Source organism: Mesoplodon densirostris, chromosome 2 (assembly GCF_025265405.1).
Source record: "Mesoplodon densirostris isolate mMesDen1 chromosome 2, mMesDen1 primary haplotype, whole genome shotgun sequence".
Taxonomy (NCBI): domain Eukaryota; kingdom Metazoa; phylum Chordata; class Mammalia; order Artiodactyla; family Ziphiidae; genus Mesoplodon; species Mesoplodon densirostris.
This window is the reverse complement of record NC_082662.1, coordinates 55,041,398-55,064,275: the sequence shown is the minus strand read 5'-3', so window position 1 is coordinate 55,064,275 and position 22,878 is coordinate 55,041,398. Positions and strand designations below refer to the sequence as shown.

Below are 22,878 nucleotides of genomic sequence, written 5' to 3'. Positions count from 1 at the left end.
CATAGAAAACAAACTTATGGTTACCAAAGGGGAAAGGGGGTGGGAGAAGGATAAATTAGGACTTTGGGATTAGCATATACAAACTACTGTATATAAAATAAACAACAAGGCCACAGTGTATAGCACAGGGAACTATATTCAATATCCTATAATAAACCATAATGGAAAAGAATATGAAAAAGAATATATATATATAACTGAATCACTTTGCTGTAGCCAGAAACTAACACAACATTGTAAATCAACTATACTTCAGTAAAAGATTTTAAAAAAGACGTTTCGTCTAGAGATTTGCTAATCTACAAAAAAATTAATCAGGGACCATATGTAAGTGGTAGGCAACTCATTTTTTCCCCCTAGAGAATAAACACCAAATTGTAATTCATGTGCTTTTAATATAAGATCAAATGACTTTTTAAAAATAGTCTTACATGTATGTTCAGATTTCTTAAACATGAAATAGTTTGACTTGGCTCTGTTATTTACCAACTGTAAAACCTTGTCATTAATTTCCCTGAATTAAAAATTTTTAGTACCGTTAACACATTGTTGTGATAAGTATCCATATCTAAAAGTATTTGGTAAATTGAAACCACTTTAAGTTTTACCTAACATTTTATTCTTAATATCTAGTCATCAGGGCTTCCCTGGTGGCGCAGTGGTTGAGAGTCTGCCTACCGATGCAGACGACACGGGTTTGTGCCCCGGTCCGGGAAGATCCCACATGCCGCGGAGCGGCTGGGCCTGTGGGCCAAGGCTGCTGGGCCTGCGTGTCCGGAGCCTGTGCTCCGCAACGGGAGAGGCCACAACAGTGAGAGGCCCGCGTACCGCAAAAAAAAAAAAAAAAAAAAAAAATCTAGTCATCAATATTTAATGTACACCCACCATATGCCATGAGATGCTAGGTGCTAAAGATTCTACATGCAGTCAAGGTTTCTAACCTCTCAGAGCTAACAGCTGGGGGGACATGGAATGGCAGAATTGTTAAGTCTTGGAAAGATTTAATTTAAAATAATTTTAAAGGATGAAACTTTTTCTGTTGACATACCCATAATTTTTTTTCCCACTGATAGCCAGGATAATGTCATGAAGCTGATACAGAGATTGAGTTGTATTGTGTTTGATATTTCTCTAGCACATACAAAATATTGTAGGGAACTTTTTCAAAATATTTGATGAGTTAAAAGTATTTTATCTATCTGTTAAATTACATGGTATGTTGACAAAAATAGCCCTAATGTTTAGAATCTCTGTAACTGTTCATTACATCCATAAGAAATTAAATGAATGGCTTATTTCTTTTTTCAGGTAAAGAGCATGGTGCACCATTTATACTTTAATGATAAACTTGATGCACCAAGGAAAAGTCGTTTTCCAGAACGTTTCATGGATGACATTGCTGCTCTTGTCAGCACAATTGCTAGTGATATAGTTTCACGATTTCAGAAGGTAATGGTAACTTATTTTTTTAAACTAAATCTGTGTTTCAAGCATACGTTAAACTATATTTGTTTTTCTTTTAATTGTTTCCCAGGACACAGAAATGGTTGAGAGACTCAACACAAGCCTTGCATTCTTTCTCAATGATCTGTTGTCTGTTATGGACAGAGGATTTGTCTTTAGCCTTGTAAAGACCTGCTATAAACAGGTAATGTATAATTAGTAATAGTTAGTAATCAAATAATTTAAATGCTGCGTTTGCTCTTTTAAGGCTGGAGCTAAGAGATTTTTCAAGAACACATTTATATAGTGATGTTTTTAAAAAGTGGCATATTTTTATTAGTAAGGGAAAGATAAATTACAGTTATTAGGACACAGGAATGGGGCAAGTTGCTGTCAGTACAGCTGGCTTTTCATTGAGTTATTCTGGCCCACTTATGACTCTTAGATTCTCATTCAGAAGCATACCATCAAGTCAGGAGTCTAAATGTAAAGCAGCCCCAAGATGCCATGCAAGAGTAGCAATTTTACTGAATGAACAGCTAACCCAACTTTTTCTGTCTTAAGTGATTTTTAAAGCAGTTGCATTTTGCTGCGTATTCCTCATGATGAAGCCCTAGACATTGTAGCGTTTAGAAGCATGAGTAGATGTTTACCCAAGTCACAGATATTATTATCTAGCTTTTTCTAAACTAAAAGTATCCTAGAAGTTTTCTACAAACAGCTGGTTTTGTTTTAAATTTTTTATCAAATGATTAATGAAAGCTGGCTTTTAGAAAACATTAGTTATTCATCCTGATAGACCATTTGGGTAGTGAGCTGTATAATCATCCTAGAATTACCTTTTAAGGGAGCTTTAAAAATGTACAGATCTCTGTGTCCCATCCCAGCATTTCTGAGGAGTTTGAACCCTGGTGGTGGGGGTGGGAGTGTGGGAAACAGTGCTTATAAAGTACTCCTTGCTGGTCCACAGATTAGTTTTGGGGAACTACTGGTTAAAAATGCTATTTGGCAGTCTAATACTTAGAATTTTGAAGCTCTGTTCTATTGGATGCCAATATTGTATGTTTCTTTTAATAGAGAAGTTAAAACTATGCGTGGGCACTGATCTATTTGCAAGTATTTGCAACACTATGTATTATTTTTACTTTTTCCCTGAAATTTCATGTATTATTGCTCCCCAAACCTGTCCTGTCTTTATTCTTCAAGCATTGGCCTCCTACATTTGCCAAACATTAAACTAGACTTTAGGGATGCTAAAACTATTCAAATAAGGCAGTCTATATATGTCTCCTCAAGTAGCTAATGAGTGTAGTTGGGAAAATAGATAATTATAAATGTAGGTTAACACAAGGTGCTGTAAAAAGAATGGATAATTTATTGTAGAAAGTTGTTTTGGTGGTATACTTTTTCTTCATAAAGTATATCTTTGAGAAGTGGAAATATTAATGCTATATTGGAAATATAAGAATGTGGCTTTAAGAATGCACCTAGTCAGTGGATTTATACAGTAAATGTTGTAGTTCCAAATTTTTTATTTTAGGAGTAACTTTGGAAAAAGCCAATACTGTTATTTAAACCACAAAATTCAAAACTCCTCACTGAGTACTGTTCTTTAATTCTTTTTTTTTTGGTTGAATTTGTTTTTTTAATTTTAATTTTTTTTTACATCTTTATTGGAGTGTAATTGCTTTACAATGGTGTGTTAGTTTCTGCTTTATAACAAAAAGAATCAGTTATACATATACATATGTTCCCATATCTCTTCCCTCTTGCGTCTCCCTCCCTCCCACCCTCCCTATCCCACCCCTCTAGGTGGTCACAAAGCACCGAGTTGATCTCCCTGTGCTATGCGGCTGCTTCTCACTAGCTATCTATTTTACATTTGGTAGTGTATATATGTCCATGCCACTCTCTCACTTTGTCACAGCTTACCCTTCCCCCTCCCCATATCCTCAAGTCCATTCTCTAGTAAGTCTGTGTCTTTATTCCTGTCTTACCCCTACGTTCTTCATGACATTTTTTTCCCTTAGATTCCATATATATGTGTTAGCATATGGTATTTGTGTTTCTCTTTTTGACTTACTTCACTTGGTATGACAGACTCTAGGCCCATCCACCTCACTACAAATAACTCAATTTTGTTGCTTTTTATGGCTGAGTAATATTCCATTGTGTATATGTGCCACATCTTGTTTATCCATTCATCCGATGATGGACACTTAGGTTGCTTCCATCTCCTGGCTATTGTAAATATAGCTGCAATGAACATTTTGGTACATGACTCTTTTTGAATTATGTTTTTCTCAGGGTATATGCCCAGTAGTGGGATTGCTGGGTCATATGGTAGTTCTATTTGTAGTGGGGTTTTTTTGTTTTTTGTTTTTCTCTTTCTCCCTTGAGGTACGTGGGCCTCTCACTGCTGTGGCGTCTCCCGTTGCGGAGCACAGGCTCCGCGGCCATGGCTCACGGGCCCAGCCGCTCCGCGGCACGTGGGATCCTCCCAGACTGGGGCACGAGCCCGTGTCCCCTGCATCGGCAGGCGGACTCTCAACCACTGCGCCACTAGGGAAGCCCCTATTTGTAGTTTTTTAAGGAATCTCCATACTGTTCTCCATATTGGCTGTGCCAATTCACATTCCCACCAGCAGTGCAAGAGTGTTCCCTTTTCTCCACACCCTCTCCAGCATTTATTGTTTCTAGATTTTTTGATGATGGCCATTCTGACTGGTGTGAGATGATTTCTCATTGTAGTTTTGATTTGCATTTCTCTAATGATTAATGATGTTGAGCATTCTTTCATGTGTTTGTTGGCACTCTGTATATCTTCTTTGGAGAAATGTCTATTTAGGTCTTCTGCCCATTTTTGCATTGGGTTGTTTGGTTTTTTGTTATTGAGCTGCATGAGCTGCTTGTAAATTTTGGAGATTAATTCTTTGTCAGTTGCTTCATTGCAAATATTTTCTCCCATTCTGAGGGTTGTCTTTTGGTCTTGTTTATGGTTTCCTTTGCTGTGCAAAATCTTTGAAGTTTCATTAGGTTCCATTTGTTTATTTTTGTTTTTATTTCCATTTCTCTAGGAAGTGGGTGAAAAAGGATCTTGCTGTGATTTATGTCATAGAGTGTTCTGCCTGTTTTCCTCTAAGAGTTTGATGGTGTCTGGCCTTACATTTAGGTCTTTAATCCATTTTGAGCTTATTTTTGTGTATGGTGTTAGGGAGTGTTCTAATCTCATACTTTTACATGTCCCTGTCCAGTTTTCCCAGCACCACTTATTGAAGAGGCTGTCCTTTCTCCACTGTACATTCCTGCCTCCTTTATCAAAGATAAGGTGACCATATGTATGTGGATTTATTTCTGGGCTTTCTATCCTGTTCCATTGATCTATCTTTCTGTTTTTGTGCCAGTACCATACTGTCTTGATTACTGTAGCTTTGTAATATAGTCTGAAGTCAGGGAGCCTGATTCCTTCAGCTCCGATTTTCGTTCTCAAGATTTCTTTGGCTATTTGGGGTCTTTTGTGTTTCCATACAAATTGTGAATTTTTTTGTTCTAGTTCTGTGAAAAATGCCAGTGGTAGTTTGATAGGGATTGCATTGAATCTGTAGATTGCTTTGGGCAGTAGAGTCATTTTCACAATGTTCATTCTTCCAATCCAAGAAAATTGTATATCTATCCATCTATTTGTATCATCTTTAATTTCTTTCATCAGTGTCTTATAATTTTCTGCATACAGGTCTTTTGTCTCCTTAGGTAGGTTTATTCCTAGATATTTTATTCTTTTTGTTGCAATGGTAAATGGGAGTGTTTCCTTGATTTCACTTTCAGATTTTTCATCATTAATGTATAGGAATGCAAGAGATTTCTGTGCATTAATTTTGTATCCTGCTACTTTACCAAATTCATTGATTAGTTCTTGTAGTTTTCTGGTAGCATCTTTAGGATTCTCTATGTATAGTATCATGTCATCTGCAAACAGTGACAGCTTTAGTTCTTCTTTTCCGATTTGGATTCCTTTTATTTCCTTTTCTTCTCTGATTGCTGTGGCTGAAACTTCCAAAACTATGTTGAATAAGAGTGGTGAGAGTGGGCAACCTTGTCTTGTTCCTGATCTTAGTGGAAATGCTTTCATTTTTTCACCATTGAGGATGATGTTGGCTGTGGGTTTGTCATATATGGCCTTTATTATGTTGAGGAAAGTTCCCTCTATGCCTGCTTTCTGCAGGGTTTTTATCATAAATGGGTGTTGAATTTTGTCGAAACCTTTCTCTGAATCTATTGAGATGGCCATATGGTTTTTCTCCTTCAATTTGTTAATATGGTGTATCACATTGATTGATTTGTGTGTACTGAAGAATCCTTGCATTCCTGGAATAAACCCCACTTGATCATGGTGTATGATCCTCTTAATGTGCTGTTGGATTCTGTTTGCTAGTATTTTGTTGAGGATTTTTGCATTTATGTTCATCAGTGATATTGACCTGTAGTTTTTTTCTTTGTGACTTCTTTGTCTGGTTTTGGTATCAGGGTGATGGTGGCCTCGTAGAATGAGTTTGGGAGTGCTCCTACCTCTGCTATATTTTGGAAGAGTTTGAGAAGGATAGGTGAAGGATAGGTGTTAGCTCTTCTCTAAATGTTCGATAGAATTCACCTGTGAAGCCATCTGATTCTGGGCTTTTGTTTGTTGGAAGATTTTTTATCACAGTTTCAATTTCAGTGCTTGTGATTGGTCTTTTCATATTTTCTATTTCTTCCTGATTCAGTCTTGGCAGGTTGTGCATTTCTAAGAATTTGTCCATTTCTTCCAGGTTGTCCGTTTTATTGGCATAGAGTTGCTTGTAGTAATCTCTCATGATCTTTTGTATTTCTGCAGTGTCAGTTTTTACTTCTCCTTTTTCATTTCTAATTCTATTGATTTGAGTCTTCTCCCTTTTTTTCTTGATGAGTCTGGTTAGTGGTTTATCAGTTTTGTTTATCTTCTCAAAGAACCAGCTTTTAGTTTTATTGATCTTTGCTATCGTTTCCTTCATTTCTTTTTCATTTATTTCTAATCTGATCTTTATGATTTCTTTCTTTCTGCTAACTTTGGGGTTTTTTTGTTCTTCTTTCTCTAATTGCTTTAGGTGCAAGATTAGGTTGTTTATTCGAGATGTTTCCTGTTTCTTAAGGTAGGATTGTATTGCTATAAGCTTCCCTCTTAGAACTGCTTTTGCTGCATCCCATAGGTTTTGGGTCGTCGTGTCTCCACTGTCATTTGTTTCCAGGTATTTTTTGATTTCCTCTTTGATTTCTTCAGTGATCACTTCGTTATTAAGTAGTGTATTGTTTAGCCTAAATGTGTTTGTATTTTTTACAGCTCTTTTCCTGTAATTGATATCTAGTCTCATAGCGTTGTGGTCAGAAAAGATACTTGATACAATTTCAATTTTCTTAAATTTACTAAGGCTTGATTTGTGACCCCAGATATGATCTATCCTGGAGAATGTTCCATGAGCACTTGAGAAGAATGTGTATTCTGTTGTTTTTGGATGGAATGTCCTGTAAATATAAATTAAGTCCATCTTGTTTAATGTATCATTTAAAGCTCGTGTTTCCTTATTTATTTTCATTTTGGATGATCTGTCCATTGGTGAAAGTGGGGTGTTAAAGTCCCCTACTATGAATGTGTTACTGTTGAATTCCCCTTGTATGTATTTGCCTGATGTATTGAGTTGCTCCTATGTTAGGTGCATAAATATTTACAATTGTTATATCTTCTTCTTGGACTGAACCCTTGATCATTATGTAGTGTCCTTTTTGTCTCTTGTAATAGTCTTTATTTTAAAGTCTATTTTGTCTGATATGAGAATTCCTACTCCAGCTTTCTTTTTGTTTCCATTTGCATGGAATATCTTTTTCCAACCCCTCACTTTCAGTCTGTATATGCCTCTAGGTCTGAAGTGGGTCTCTTGTAGACAGCATATATATGAGTCTTGTTTTTGTATCCATTTAGCCAGTCTGTGTTTTTTGGTGGGAGCATTTAATCCATTTATATTTAAGGTAATTTCAATATTTATGTTCCCATTCCCATTTTCTTAATTGTTTTGGGTTCGTTATTGTAGGTCTTTTCCTTCTCTTGTGTTTCTTGCCTAGAGAAGATCCTTTAGCATTTGTTGTAAAGCTGGTTTGGTGGTGCTGAACTCTCTCAGCTTTTGCTTGTCTGTAAAGGTTTTAATTTCTCCATCAAATCTGAATGAGATCCTTGCTGGGTAGAGTAATCTTGGTTGTAGGCTTTTCTCCTTCATCACTTTAAATATGTCCTGCCAGTCCCTTCTGGCTTGCAGAGTTTCTGCTGAAAGATCAGCTGTTAACCTGATGGGTATTCCCTTGTGTGTTATTTGGTGTTTTTCCCTTGCTGCTTTTAATATGTTTTCTTTGTATTTAATTTTTGATAGTTTGATTAATATGTGTCTTGATGTTTCTCCTTGGATTTATCCTGTATGGGACTCTCTGTGCTTCCTGGACTTGATTAACTATTTCCTTTCCCATATTAGGGAAGTTTTCAACTATAATCTCTTCAAATATTTTCTCAGTCCCTTTCTTTTTCTCTTCTTCTTCTGGAACCCCTATAATTTGAATGTTGGTGCATTTAATGTTGTCCCAGAGGTCTCTGAGACTGTCCTCAGTTCTTTTCATTCTTTTTTCTTTATTCTGCTCTGCAGTAGTTATTTCCACTATTTTATCTTCCAGGTCATTTATCCCTTCTTCTGCCTCAGTTATTCTGCTATTGATCCCTTCTAGAGTATTTTTAATTTCATTTATTGTGTTGTTCATCATTGCTTGTTTCATCTTTAGTTCTTCTAGGTCCTTGTTAAATGTTTCTTGCGTTTTCTCTATTCTATTTCCAAGATTTTGGACCATCTTTACTATCATTATTCTGAATTCTTTTTCAGGTAGACTGCCTATTTCCTCTTCATTTGTTAGGTCTGGTGGGTTTTTATCTTGCTTCTTCATCTGCTGTGTGTTTTTCTGTCTTCTCATTTTGCTTATCTTAGTGTGTTTGGGGTCTCCTTTTTGCAGGCCGCAGGTTCGTAGTTCCCGTTGTTTTTGGTGTCTGTCCCCAGTGGCTGAGGTTGTTTCAGTGGGTTGTGTAGGCTTCCTGTTGGAGGGGACTGGTGCCTGTATTCTGGTGGATGAGGCTGGATCTTGTCTCTCTGGTGAGCAGGTCCACGTCTGGTGGTGTGTTTTGGGGTGTCTGTGGACTTATTATGATTTTAGGCAGCCTCTCTGCTAATGGGTGGGGTTGTGTTCTTGTCTTGCTAGTTGTTTGGCATAGGGTGTCTAGCACTGTAGCTTGCTGGTCGTTGAGTGAAGCTGGGTGTTGGTGTTGAGATGGAGATCTCTGGGAGATTTTCGCCGTTTGATATTACGTGGAGCTGGGAGGTCTCTTGTGGACCAGTGTCCTGAAGTTTGCTCTCCCACCTCAGAGGCACAGCACTGACTCCTGGCTGCCGCACCAAGAGGCTTTCATCCACACGGCTCAGAATAAAAGGGAGAAAAAGTAGAAAGAAAAGAAGAAAAGAAAGAAAGGGAGGGAGGGAGGAAAGAAAGGAGGAAAGGAGGAAGGGCGGAAGGAAGAAAGAAAGAAAGAAAGAGGATAAGAGAAAATAAAGTAAGATAAAATAAAATAATTAAAATAAAAAATAATTATTAAGAAAAAAATTCTTTAAGTAAAAACAAAAACAACAAAAAAAATGGATGGATAGAACCCTAGGACAGATGGTGAAAGCAAAGCTATACAGACAAAATCTCACACAGAAGCATACACATACAAAGTCACAAAAAGAGGAAAAGGGGAAAAAATAAATCTTGCTCTCAAAGTCCACCTCCTCAATTTGGGATGATTCATTGTCTATTCAGGTATTCCACAGATGCAGGGCACATCCAGTTGATTGTGGAGGTTTAATCTGCTGCTCCTGAGGCTGCTGGGAGAGATTTCCCTTTGTCTTCTTTGTTCGCACAGCTCCCGGGGCTCAGCTTTGGATTTGGCCCTGCCTCTGCGTGTAGGTCGCCGGAGGGCGTCTGTTCTTTGCTCAGACAGGACGGGGTTAAAGGAGCCGCTGATTCGGGAGCTCTGGCTCACTCAGGCTGGGGGGGTGGGGGGGTGGGGGGGTGGGGGGGAGGGAGGGGAACCATGCAGGGCGAGCCTGCGGCGGCAGAGGCCGGTGTGACGTTGCACCAGCCTGAGGTGCGCCGTGCATTCTCCCGGGGAAGTTGTCCCTGGATTCCGGGACCCTGGCAGTGGCAGGCTGCACAGGCTCCCCAGAAGGGAGGTGTGGATAGTGACCTGTGCTCGCACACAGGCTTCTTGGTGGCGGCAGCAGCAGCCTTAATGTCTCATGCCTGTCTCTGGGGTCTGTGCTTTTAGCCGCGGCTTGCGCCCGTCTCTGGAGCTCCTTTAAGCAGTGCTCTTAATCCCCTCTCCTCGCGCACCAGGAAACAAAGAGGGAAGAAAAAGTCTCTTGCCTCTTTGGCAGGTCCAGACTTTTCCCCCGGACTCCCTCCCGGCTAGGCTTGGTGCACTAACCTCTTCAGGCTGTGTTCACGCCACCAGTCCTCTCCCTGGGCTCTGACCGAAGCCAGAGCCTCAGCTCCCAGCCCCGCCCGCCCCGGCGGGTGAGCAGACAAGCCTCTTGGGCTGGTGAGTGCTGGTCGGCACCGATCCTCTGTGCAGGAATCTCTCCGCTTTGCTCTCCGCACCCCTGTCACTGTGCTCTCCTCCGCGTCCTCGAAGCTCCCCACCTCCGCCACCCGCAGTCTCTGCCCGGGAAGGGGCTTCCTAGTGTGTGGAAACCTTTCCTCCTTCACGGCTCTCTCCCACTGGTGCAGGTTCCGTCCCTATTCTTTTGTCTCTGTTTATTCTTTTTTCTTTTCCCCTACCCAGGTACATGGGGAGTTTCTTGCGTTTTGGGGGGTCTGAGGTCTTCTGCCAGCGTTCAGTAGGTGTTCTGTAGGAGTTGTTCCACATGTAGATGTATTTCTGATGTATCTGTGGGGAGGAAGGTGATCTCTGCGTCTTACTCTTCCACCATCTTCCCCCTCTGTCTCAGCGCCTTATTTTAAAGGTAGTAATGTTTTCCCCCAAAGCAGTTATTCTGTCGAATACAAGGGTTTCTCACACTCAACAATGACTTAGACTAAGAGGAAAAAGCTATTTTCTTCTTCTTAGCCATCTCCCTTTAATTTAGAAATCTCTTTAATTCTTTAATCCATCATTCTGGTATTGGTAGTAGAGAAATGATATGTTCAATTGGTGTTTTCTTATTTATGCATCGCTTACAAGGTATCTTCAAAGCTTTATTCATTACCAACTCCAAGTGTCTTGGTGTCCCTGAGGCTGGATTTTCTGCGCATCATCTGCAGCCATGAGCACTATGTTACCTTAAACTTACCCTGCAGCCTGCTAACTCCACCTGCGTCACCATCACCTTCTGTTTCTTCTGCAACATCTCAGGTATGCAAAATGTATGAAAACAAATTTTTTTAAGTCCACACTTGTGGAAAAAGCATTCTATTTCCATTCATGGAAAACATGAAAAGTAACACTGTTGAATTATAGCTGTGTGATAGGCTCCATACTAAGTGCTTTGTAAGTATTAAATGGTTAAGTACTTTATAAGTATTAATCATTTACTCCTCACAGGAACTCTAGGAGGTAAGTTCTATTATTATCCCCATTTTAAAGGTGAAAAAAATTGAAACACAGAAAGGTCAGTAACTTACCCAGGGTCACAAAGTAAAAACTGGCAGAGCTAGGCTTTGAACCATGGCACGTGTTGGCTTATTCTAGGCCCCAAGTTCTAACCACTTTGTTGCACCCCTCTTACCGATTCAGGCACAAGGGAGTGAATTCAGCTACATAAACTCACTTGATGTTTTCACAAGTTGGGTTTTTTTGAGGCAGACACAGACTGAGTTTGGGGGACAAGGTATTTATTAGATATTAATACCTGTGAAAGGAAGGGGAATGAAGCATAATTTAGCAGAGAAAGAAGTCAAACTGCAGTGCAGTCTGACAAAGCCCTACCTGCCTCTCTTGTATCCAGAGAACCCAAAGGAAACTAGATGGGTGTTTATGGGTTTTCACAGGGTGCCTAGTAGTTGCTCTAAATATGACAAAGGGTTATCGTAGCAATTATTATGTGTCCTGTCAAACAGATTGAAATGAAGCGATTTTGTGGTTTTTGTATCAGAGAAGCCTGGATGTTCCCTCCTAGTGAAACATCTTTTTGCTATATAATTCCTAAGGCAAACAAGCTACTTCCTTAAGCTCTTAATGTCTAAAGTCAAAGTTGATATGAACTCTTTATAAGTTTATTTTTGAGATATTTAATTCCTGAAAGTAATTCCCTACACTAGATCAATCTCAGATGTTTGATAAAGAAAATTTTAAACTTTACTTAGAATGATTAGAAAACATCAGAGAACACCCCCAGCTTTTCATTTTACCTTTGCAAAAGTTCTTAAGGATTAGCCTGTTTCCATATACTTTTACCCGGCTAGGACACACTTCTTCCAATAACAAATGAGGCTAGTCTTTTGCTCCCTTCCCCCATCCTCTGTCAAAGATGTGGCTGCACAGTCAAGTACAAATTAATCAAAGGCACAGTTCCTAAAACCTTTAATGAAACACATTTGTTTACACCTGACTCCCTGTTGAACATCTCATTCAGCCAAGAAATTAACAGAATTTCTTGCATTATCTCGTTCCCTACTTTCTCATCTAACTGCAGAATTTTCAGATTCTAATAGATGACAGAGATATCACTCTTTGGGAAGTGGGGGCAAGGATAGTTTTATATGCTTATTAGGAAGATGACTTCTCCATAGAGAAATCTGAAGTCTGTTCTAAGAAACCTCTCATGGGCAGTCTTGAATACGGATGAAGGGTGATGAGATTGAGGACATTCTTGCCTTAAGCTGTATCTGGGGGGAATGCTATTTTACAGTATTAAAAAACTCTTAAAAACTCAGTGAGCGGGCAAAAAAAGACAGTCATTTTCTGGAGATAGTGTTTTCCCTGAAAAACAACTTCATAATATTTGAAATTTCTCTGGAAACCGATAGATAGCCTTGACTATGAATATTCCTCTTGTACTCAGCAGTGAGTACATAATGTATCATATGGATTTAGTTCCTTTTTTCCCTTCAGAGTATGATATTGAAACATTAAGTGGCTAAAAGTATAAAGGAAAAAGCAGATGAAAAAATTTTAATATGAGAAAAAGGAAATTGAAAATAATTTAAAATGTTGTTTCATCATAGTTTCCTATACCAAAAGTAAGAGCAGTTACTTTCTCCAATGTTAATAATAGTAATGTAAAGGTAAACTTAAAAAGTTTATCTCACTTTCAGATAATGCTCACATCTCATTTGTTGTAGTGCTCTGTCTATAGAATGTTTTGTTGCATAGCTGTTATAGTTTTGTTCTACCTCACTCACAGAGTTCTGGATTTTCCACCACTGTGCAAGACCAGAAGATTGCAAATATGTTTGAATTGTCTGTGCCTTTCCGCCAGCAACATTATTTGGCAGGACTTGTGTTAACAGAGCTGGCTGTCATTTTAGACCCTGATGCTGAAGGGTGAGTAGACCAGTTTTTGCCGTGTAGAGTATCAATTTGATTTTGGACAATGGGACAGAAGTATCCACTTAACTTCCTAGGAATCAAAAGAATACTGTTTACCACTCTTCTTCTACGTCTGTGTTCACTAAGTTCCATACTCATGTTATTTCTATATTTCATCAGTTTTAAGAAAGACATTTTTTGTCATCTCTGAATTTTTTTTTTTTTTTTTTTTTTTCTGTACGCGGGCCTCTCACTGCTGTGGCCTCTCCCGTTGCGGAGCACAGGCTCCGGACACACAGGCTCCGCGGCCATGGCTCGCGGGCCCAGCTGCTCCGCGGCATGTGGGATCTTCCGGGATCGGGGCACGAACCCGTGTCCCCTGCATCGGCAGGCGGACTCTCAACCACTGCGCCACCAGGGAAGCCCCTGTCATCTCTGAATTTGATGTTTGTCTTGAAATCAACATTGTATCATGGTTTAGTTGGTGGCCTTTTTTTCCTTCTTAGTAGTACATAAATATTTGTGCATATTAGTAAATGGACTTTTAGATTTGCTGATATACAGCAGGCACATTTCAGTTAGGTAGACTAATCTGTTTGATTCCTTGTGAGGAAAATTTATAATTTGCCATCATACTCTGTAGCATGTACTTCAAAATTTGCTCTATAAACAAATGTACTTAGGTTTTAGAAACTTCCAAAATTGTGTATACTTTTAAAGAGTTACTGGAAATTGATATAGTAAGAAGAGTATATTGTCTGATGACTTGAATTTATAGAAATAGCTTTTCTATAAATGTGTTGTGATCTAAGATCCCTATAGGGTATTTCTATCTTAACAGCTGTTTTCAAAAATCTGAATGACTGTAACTCATTTGGGTAATAATTGCTTTTTTTTTCCATGATAGTATCATTAGGAGTTTGTAATGCAGTTTAACCTGAAGTAAGCGCTCCAGAGAACAAAAGGAGATACTTTTGAGCAGGTTTTTTAAGAATCCTATGATGTTTTTGTTGAACGAATGAAAAAGGATGCTTGTAAAGTTCTTAGCGATAGGGACATAGTTAATGCTTAGTAAACTGTCAAAGGCTAAAGCTTCTGCAAATGAAAGACATGAGTTTTTTTCATAACAGCAACTTCTCACGTTAGGAATATAGTTTTAAGAAGCAGTTTTTCACACTGTGCTCTGCAGAACTGTAAGGTTCTGAAAAGGTCCTTAATGTGCTTCCATGTAGGATGGGGTTGGGGTGTAGACACTGGGGTATGGAGAGGACAGACTAAGTGGGTGAAACCCTGGGTCTCCCACCCCTGCTTGCCACCACTCTTATATTTTGCGATTGATAAATGAATAGAAAGTCATTGGGGGGAAGGATCCATTGTTTTAAAAAAAATCACTCTGAAAACAACTTCTAAACATACCACCTTTCTTTAATAACTGTTATATCTCAATCATTTGACTCTATATTTCCAGTATTTTTACTTGATACATCAGGATAAGTTTGGTTACCAGAAACAGAAAACCTTTCTTCATACTGGCTGGCTTTATTAAAGGAAGGATATTTATTTTTTCATAATTGGAAGAAAGGTAAGGTTTTTAGCACACTATAATCAGCAGCTCAATAATGTTGTCTGGATTCTGTTCCTTTATATCTCTTACTTCTACTAGAAACCCCTCAGCTTTATCCTGAGGCTAGTGTGCCTCTCATGACTGTAAGATAGTTGCTCTGGCAGTTGAGCTTAGATTATTACTTGTTCATGTCCAGCGGAGGACAGAGGGAAAAAACCCTCTTTCAAGCATGCAATGCACATCTTTTCTTTGGACTGATTTGGCTCACTTGCCTATCCTGTACTGTTACAGTCACCAGAGCAATGCCAGGTTCCTGGATGGATTAGATCACTTCTACTCAAATGGGGTGCTTAGACTGGTTTTGGTTCATGGGTGGTTTGTTACAAAGCAGAAGGTAAGGACCTCATGCCTAAATGTAAATCAGCTGTCACTAAAAAGTGTTTGGTTCATATAACATATTTTTTTGTAGACCTTCTCAGTTAAGGAAGCAATTAGTTAATTAACATTTATCTCTTCTCACACTGGTAATGAAACAGCTTTACTAACTGTCTGCTTTAAGTAGCAGGGCTAGTCTGATTGGATCTATCTACTTCAGAAACTGGGGGAATGGAGTCATCTTCCCCTGAGTCACAGGGGCAGGAACGTATACCTGAAAAATTTTACATTCTATTAGGAAGGAAGACAGGGGGAGGAGATGTTGTGTAGGTGTTCAGCAGTGTCTGATAAAAAATAGAGAATTCTAACAGTCAACTATTTTTGTGATGAGGTTTCTTTCTCACATGAAGGATCAGTTCTATTAAAATAGATACATTTCTGTGGAACAATATAGGACCTATGAAAGACTTCTTTACTTCTTTTTTGTCTCTTCCAGCTGGTCTTCAGAGTTGGTTCTTTGATACTTGGAAAGATTTTCTATCAAGTCTGAAAGCCGTGATAACTGTGTTCACTACTACTTTGTCTATTGAGTTAAAAAAGATAACTGGAAGAGCTTTAAATAGTAATATACAGGATTATAAGCTCTTACTGTTGCTTGTTTCCTCCTTTTCTCACTCTTTCCTGCACCCAGTCCATTAGCAAATGCCTTAATACTATCTCCAAAATATACCCCAAGTTTAGCTACTTCTCTCTGTCTTTACTGCTGCTCCCCTAATCATGCTTCCATTCTTCCCTCCCTAAAATCCTTTTCTACCCAGCAGCCTACATGGTCTTTTAGAAATGAAAACTAAATTACATCACTTCCTTGCTTAAAACTCTTTAATGTGTTTAAAAGCACACTTAACTTTTAAAATAATTAAAAGTGTGTGCTTTTAAAATAGCATTTAAAATAAAATTCAGACTTAATAATGGACCTCAAAGCCCTATATATCTAGCTGTTGTCTACACTGCCACTCTCTTCCCTCCTCACATACTAAAATCTAGCCATCCTGGCCTTCTTTTTGTTTCTCTAATGGGCCCAACCCAGTCCCACCTTAGGGCCTTTGGACTAGGACTTTTCTCTGCCTGAAGCAATGCTGCAGTTGCCCTAAGATCTCCACGTAGGCATTTCCTCCTTGTGATTCTTCAGGTCTCCACTCAAAGAGTATCTTCTCAATGAGACTGTCATTGGCCACCCAATCTGAATTATAGCTGTGTTGCCGTTGCCACAATTATTCTTAACCAGATAAGCCTGTTTTATTTTCTACAAGGCACTTACCTGAAATTTGCTTGTTTGTTCATTATCTGTCCCCTTCCCTTAGAATGTGAGCTCATGAGACCAGGCACTTTCTTTCTTATTCACTGCTGTATTCCCACTGCATTAGAATTGTGTCTGGTACAGAGTGGACACTTGATAAGTATATGTTAATTCAGTGAACGAATGATTGACTATGAGAGACTCACATCTCTAAGTTTTAAATTCTTCTTATATTTTTATTTTATTTTATTTTTTTAAAGAAGATGTTGGGGGTAGGAGTTTATCAATTCATCTATTTATCTTTGCTGTGTTGGGTCTTCGCTTCTGCGCGAGGGCTATCTCTAGTTGTGGCAGTGTGGGCCACTCTTCATCGTGGTGCGCAGGCCTCTCACTGTCGCGGCCTCTCTTGTTGCGGATCACAGGCTCCAGACGCGCAGGCTTAGCAGTTATGGCTTGTGGGCCCAGTTGCTCCGTGGCATGTGGGATCCTCCCAGACCAGGGCTTGAACCCGTGTCGCCTGCATTAGCAGGCAGATTCTCAACCACTGCGCCACCAGGGAAGCCCTCTTCTTATATTTACGTAGATAAAATACAACATACATTGGTTAGATAGATCGTTAAGAGGATTGTTTTTCTTTTTATTCCTTCTGCTTGCTAAGTGATCAAAAATAATTCCTTGAGTAGCAATAATATGTTCTAATATTGTTTTAAATTTTTATTTATTTTATTTAATTTTGGCTGTGTTAGGTCTTTGTTGCTGCGTGCAGGCTTTCTCTAGTTGCAGTGAGCGGGGGCTACTCTTAATTGTGGTGCGTGGGCTTCTCATTGCGGTGGTTTCTCTTGTTGCAGAGCACGGGCTCTAGGCGCATGGGCTTCAGTAGTTGTGGCGTGCAGGCTCAGTAGTTATGGCACACGGGCTTAGTTGCTCCACAGCACGTGGGATCTTCCTGGACCAGGGCTCAAACCCGTGTCCCCTGCATTGGCAGGTGGATTCTTAACCACTGTGCCACCAGGGAAGCCCCATATGTTGTAATAATGACCAAAGATTTGCTCTCTAGAAATTTTCATTGCAGTTAGAAAGTTACAACGTTGAAACAGGATACTATGGTTAAATGCAAATTTTGTAGTACAGACCTAGTTTTGAAGAAGATTAGCACCTTTATTATAGCATTTGTAAAACTGAATTATTATTTTTGTATCTGTGTTTCTCTCTTGCTAAAGCAAGCTCTTTAAGAACAGGGACAATGTCTTATCTCCAACATCTAGCATAGGATATGACAGGTCCTGCGTGTGTGTGTGTGTGTGTGTGTGTGTGTGTGTATAATGGCTGAAAGTGATTGAGTAATGTAGACACATGAAAAGGCTTCATGAAGACCAGTGGGTAGAGTTTAGATAGGTTGAGGTCTGGCACTGGTAGCTGCTGAGAGATGTTAAATATATACCCAGGTTTGGGAATCATCACTGGTGATACAAGTTGAAAGGGAGAACATAAAAGGCAAATGATCAGAATCTGAGACTTGGGAAGAATGTTGGAGAATATGAGGAATAATGGGAACTCTTTGGAGAAAATACTGAGAAGAAAACATAAAAGATGACAAAGTGTCAAGTAGAGAGCTAGAAAATGAAATCTGAGATATGTCCATTAGATGGAGTTCTTGACAGTATTTAAAAATATACTTTCTGAATAAAAACTGGAAGGAAGAAGAATCTCCAAGTAGATTTCATATATAGCTACATAAAATGGTAGATAAGCTAAAGAGCCCCAGAGGAAGAATACCTGGTTTCCAGTCCTAGCTTTTAAATATGCTGTGTGATCTTAAAAGAGAAAAGCTAATATTTACTGAAAAAGGCAGTGTGCAAGGCACTGTGCTAATAAGCATGTTACATAAATTATGTAATTTAATTTTCACAGCCACCTTATGAGGTTGGTTATTACCTTCATACATAGATAGGGAAACAGAGGTTAAGTATCTTTGAAAAATCATTTAGCTATTAAATGATGAAAGGGGTACAATACCATGTGGTGAGCATTCAAAAACTTTTAGTTCCAGAGAAAGAGAGTAGATATTAGGAAGTAAATGGAAAAAAACGCTTGATATATACTGCACATTCAGGAAGTTTATTACTAGAGAAATCCTATAAATAAGCCAGAGCAAACTAGTTTCAAGTGAACATGTATTTTCAAGATAGGAAAGAAGGGAAGAACTTAGTGAAGAGGGACATTGAAGCTATTGAAGAAAGAATTTTTTCTGAGATGAAAGGAAAGATGATTTGGTAGCTATAAAGATGGAGATGTGTTAAAAGACCTGGCCAGAGCAAATTCAGAATGGCTTTTCTTTCCTAAAAGAAAGTTGGAGGTAAGGTCTTCTATTGAGATTGATGATGAGAGGCTTAAGGAGAGAGAATAAGATCTGAAACAGCTGCCAGGTACAGCATTAAGGGCAGTTGAAGTTGGATGAATTTTTCTTAAGAATGGTTTTCATAGTCAAAGCAGCTTCAGTCTAAGAAGAGAAGCCAAAAAAGTATGAAGATGAGAGTGATCCTTGCTAGTGTATTAGCCAGTTGAAACTTGGGATTGGGAGTCTAGAAAGTTGTAAGGGCCCAAATGAGCAAGGAAGTTCAGTTTAAATAGAGATGTCGAAGGCAACCCTAGCCATGGACTACATAACCCATTAGGTAGAGGATTTAACTTTTAGATAAAGGAAATAAAAGTTTAGTTTGGTTAAATGTGTGAAAAGATTTTATTTGATGTAATAAAATTTACAACTACTTAAAATTTACTCTTTTTTGCGGTACGCGGGCCTCTCACTGTTGTGGCCTCTCCCATTGCGGAGCACAGGCTCCGGACATGCAGGCTCAGCGGCCATGGCACACGGGCCCAGCTGCTCTGCGGCATGTGGGATCTTCCCAAACTGGGGCACTAACCTGTGTCCCCTGCATCGGCAGGTGGACTCTCAACCACTGCGCCACCAGGGAAGCCCCTACTTTTTTTGCTTTAAAATATAACTGTAACTGGTTTTAAGTTATTTAATATTAAAATGGCCTAAGGAGTTAATAAAAAAATATTCAGATTTACTCTTAAGTGAATTTGTATAGTATTTCCTTTTCCCTCAGTTCTTATTTTGTACAGCGAGATATTAATTTTATTTATTGTTTGGACATTGATTAATTTTAAAATGAGAAGTGTTTTTTAGGAATACATGCAAATATGTGGCAAAGTTAAGAAGCTGAATAAAGTGGTTCAGTACCATGACTTACTGTTTGCTCTAAAGATATTAACTAATCTCTGTGACCTTACTGCAGCTGCTTCTTCATCTTCTTTTTAAATAGACTGTTTGGATTGCATAAGAAAGTCATCAATATGGTACACAATTTACTATCCAGTCACGACTCAGACCCACGGTACTCTGACCCCCAGATAAAGGCTCGGGTGGCTATGTTGTATCTACCTCTGATTGGCATTATCATGGAAACTGTTCCTCAGCTGTATGATTTTACAGGTACTTAGTATATTTAAGACAAACTAAAGGCAAATCTCAGTGTTTAAAAGTATTAGAAAATATCTCAAAGGTGATCTTATTTTAGGAAAAGAAATACAAGGAAACTTACACTGACATAGGTACACTGTAAATACATAACATATTTCTGAAAAAGTTTTGACTGTGTGAGAAAATTCACTGCAAGGTTTCTGTAAGCATTTCTTATGACAAATTTTTAAATAATGATTTTATAGCATTTCTATACCTACCTATTAGGAAATAGGGTTTTTTTTGTGTGAGTGTATACTGTTCATCTGAAAAAAACAATATGAGAAAACTTGCCAGATGTCCACCACCCTCAGTCTCAATTTTATTCATATACATAAAATTGAAATTAATATTCACCTGAATAACAACAATGATGTTTATTGCTAATACTGGTTTAATAAGTTGAAGTTTTGTTACTTTTTAAAAACTGGAACCCACAAAGTTTTATTCCTCTTGCTTTCCATTTTTAGAATTTACTTAAATTCCTTCATTTGCCTTAGAGAAAACACTGTAGGTTGCATTTGAACTAGCAGTTAACCTGATAAAAGTACTTCCAGTTCAATTTAAAATTTTTTACTGGTATCTAATATGTATTATCAGTAGGTGCTGGTGATACAAAGATAGCAACTCTTTCTCTTTGAGAGACTAATAGTAGAATAGTTTTCCCAGTATTTTGATCACTAAAGCGGGTTTCCTTATCTGAAGGCAGAAATTTATATTATTATATCTCCTTTTACTAGCAAGTTAAAGTTCTCTACAAAACTATAAATATTACTACAGGAATGAGTTAATGTTTAAAATATTTAAATTATTTTTTTATAAGAAGTAAATATAATGATAAGCAGTATATGTTAATAGGTTTTTCTTTAAAGAGTAAAGGAGAATAAGAAGGGGAATTGCTTGCTCAATAGCTGTTAATTAAGCTAAACAGAAGTTTTCTTTATTTATTTTTGGGTGATTTTTTTCCAGAAACTCACAATCAACGAGGAAGACCAATCTGTATAGCCACCGATGATTATGAGAGTGAGAGCGGAAGCATGATAAGCCAGACAGTTGCCATGGCAATTGCAGGAACATCAGTTCCTCAGCTAACAAGGCCCGGCAGTTTCCTCCTCACATCAACGGTAAAAACAACCCTCCTACAGAAGTTTTATCTGGAAAGACAGATATTTCCAAGGATATACCCTTTAATAACTGAGATTATTGTACTAGCTGATGCAGAAGTACTCTGAGTTTTATTTATTTTGTGGAAACATTAAGGTTTTGAGAATATTGCCTATCTTGTACTAAGTTTTTTTTGTTTTGTTTTGTTTTTTTGCGCTACACGGGCCTCTCACTGTTGTTGCCTCTCTTGTTGCGGAGCACAGGCTCCGGATGCGCAGGCTCAGTGGCCATGGCTCATGGGCCCAGCCACTCCGCGGCACGTGGGATCCTCCCGGACCGGGGCACGAACCCACGTCCCGTGCATTGGCAGGCGGACTCTCAACCGCTGCGCCACCAGGGAAGCCCCTAAGTTGTTTTTAAAATTATTAATTACCTCAAGTTTTTGGGTATAAAGCTCTATATTCTGTCATTTAGAATTTTGAAGGTTGCCTTACTTATAGCCTATTTTCTTCATTTTTAAATCCCATTTTATTCTTTGTCAGCCCTAAGAAATAGTCTCAGTTATTTAGCAGTTGAGAATATTTATTTTTAATCTGTGAAGATTTATACTTTTTCATATTTAAATAACTTGATATTCATTCAGCCCTGTAATTTTCCCCTCTTAAAGAGGGAAGAACAGGGAGGCAGGGAGTAAACAAAGTTAATAAAACAAGATCGACTTCTAAAAGTTTTAGATGACTTTCAGAAAATTGCAATCGTATTTATGGAAGCTAGCTTACTAGGCAACTTTTTTAAAAGTTTTATTGAGATAATTTACATATCAAAAGATTCACTCATTTTAAGTGTACAATTTCATGGTTTTTAGTATCTTTACAGAGTTATGCAGCCATCACCACAAACTAATTTTAGAACATTTCCATCACCCCCAAAAGAACCCTGAAGCCTATTAGCAGTCACCGTCTATTTCCACACAGCACCAACCCTAGGCAGCAACTAACCTACTTTCTTTCTGTATAGGTTTGCCTGTTCTGGACATTTCATATAAATGGAATTATACACTGTGATCTTTTATGTCTGGCTTCTTTCACTAAGCATAATGTTTTTGAGGTTCATTCATGTTGTGACATGTATCAGTACTTCTTTTTTTAATGCCAAATAGTATTCCTAAATATTGATAGACCAGATTTTTATCCGTTTATGAGTTGATGAACAGTTGAATCGTTTCCACTTTTTTGGCTGTTAGGAATAATGCTGCTATGAACATTTGTGTACATGTCTTTGTGTCCACATATGTTTTCATTCCTTTTGGGTAGATACCTAGGAATGGATTTGCTGGGTCATATTGTATCTCTATCTTTGACATTTTGAGAAACTTGTAAACTTTTTCAAAGTGGCTGCTCCATTTTAAATTCTCACCAGCAATGAATAAAGGTTCCTGTTTCTCTAAATCCTCATCAACACTATTATCTCTTTTTTATTATATATACTTCATACCTTAGTGTGTATGAAGTGGTATCTCATTGTCGTTTTGATTTGCATTTCCCTAAAGTCTACTGATACTGATCTTTTCATTTGCTTATTGGCACATCTTTTTGTATATCTTATTTAGAGAAAAAGTCCATTCAAATCCTTTAATGTTTTAAAATTGTGTTATTCATCTTCTTGTTATTGAGTTGAAAGAGTTTTTTATATATTCTGGATATAAATTCCTTATCAGATATGTGATTTGCAGATATTTTCTCCTGTGAATTATCTTTTCCCTTTTTATTTCCTTAAATATTTATTTATTTATTTATTTATTTATTTAATTTGTCTGTGTCGGGTCTTAGTTGCAGCATATGGGATCTTTCATTGCGGCACATGGGCTTCCAGAGCGCGTGGGCTCTGTAGTTGTGGTGCATGTGTTCCAGAGCACGTGGGGTCTGTAGTTGTGGCACACGGGCTTAGTTGCCCCACGGCATGTG

General features: G+C 38.3%; 1 protein-coding gene across 4 annotated transcripts in view; it reads left to right on the top strand.

Annotated features, from left to right (window-relative positions):
- The window catches only part of DOCK7 (dedicator of cytokinesis 7), a 209,346-nt gene that overhangs the window by 133,313 nt on the left and 53,155 nt on the right, over nt 1-22,878 (top strand). For all 4 annotated transcript variants that reach the window (XM_060089893.1, XM_060089896.1, XM_060089894.1 and 1 more), the window contains 6 exons: nt 1,309-1,449; nt 1,535-1,648; nt 10,763-10,933; nt 12,924-13,063; nt 19,614-19,783; nt 20,780-20,934. In XM_060089893.1, the coding sequence (XP_059945876.1) occupies nt 1,309-1,449; nt 1,535-1,648; nt 10,763-10,933; nt 12,924-13,063; nt 19,614-19,783; nt 20,780-20,934 (891 nt within the window). The remainder of the gene's footprint in view (nt 1-1,308; nt 1,450-1,534; nt 1,649-10,762; nt 10,934-12,923; nt 13,064-19,613; nt 19,784-20,779; nt 20,935-22,878) is intronic.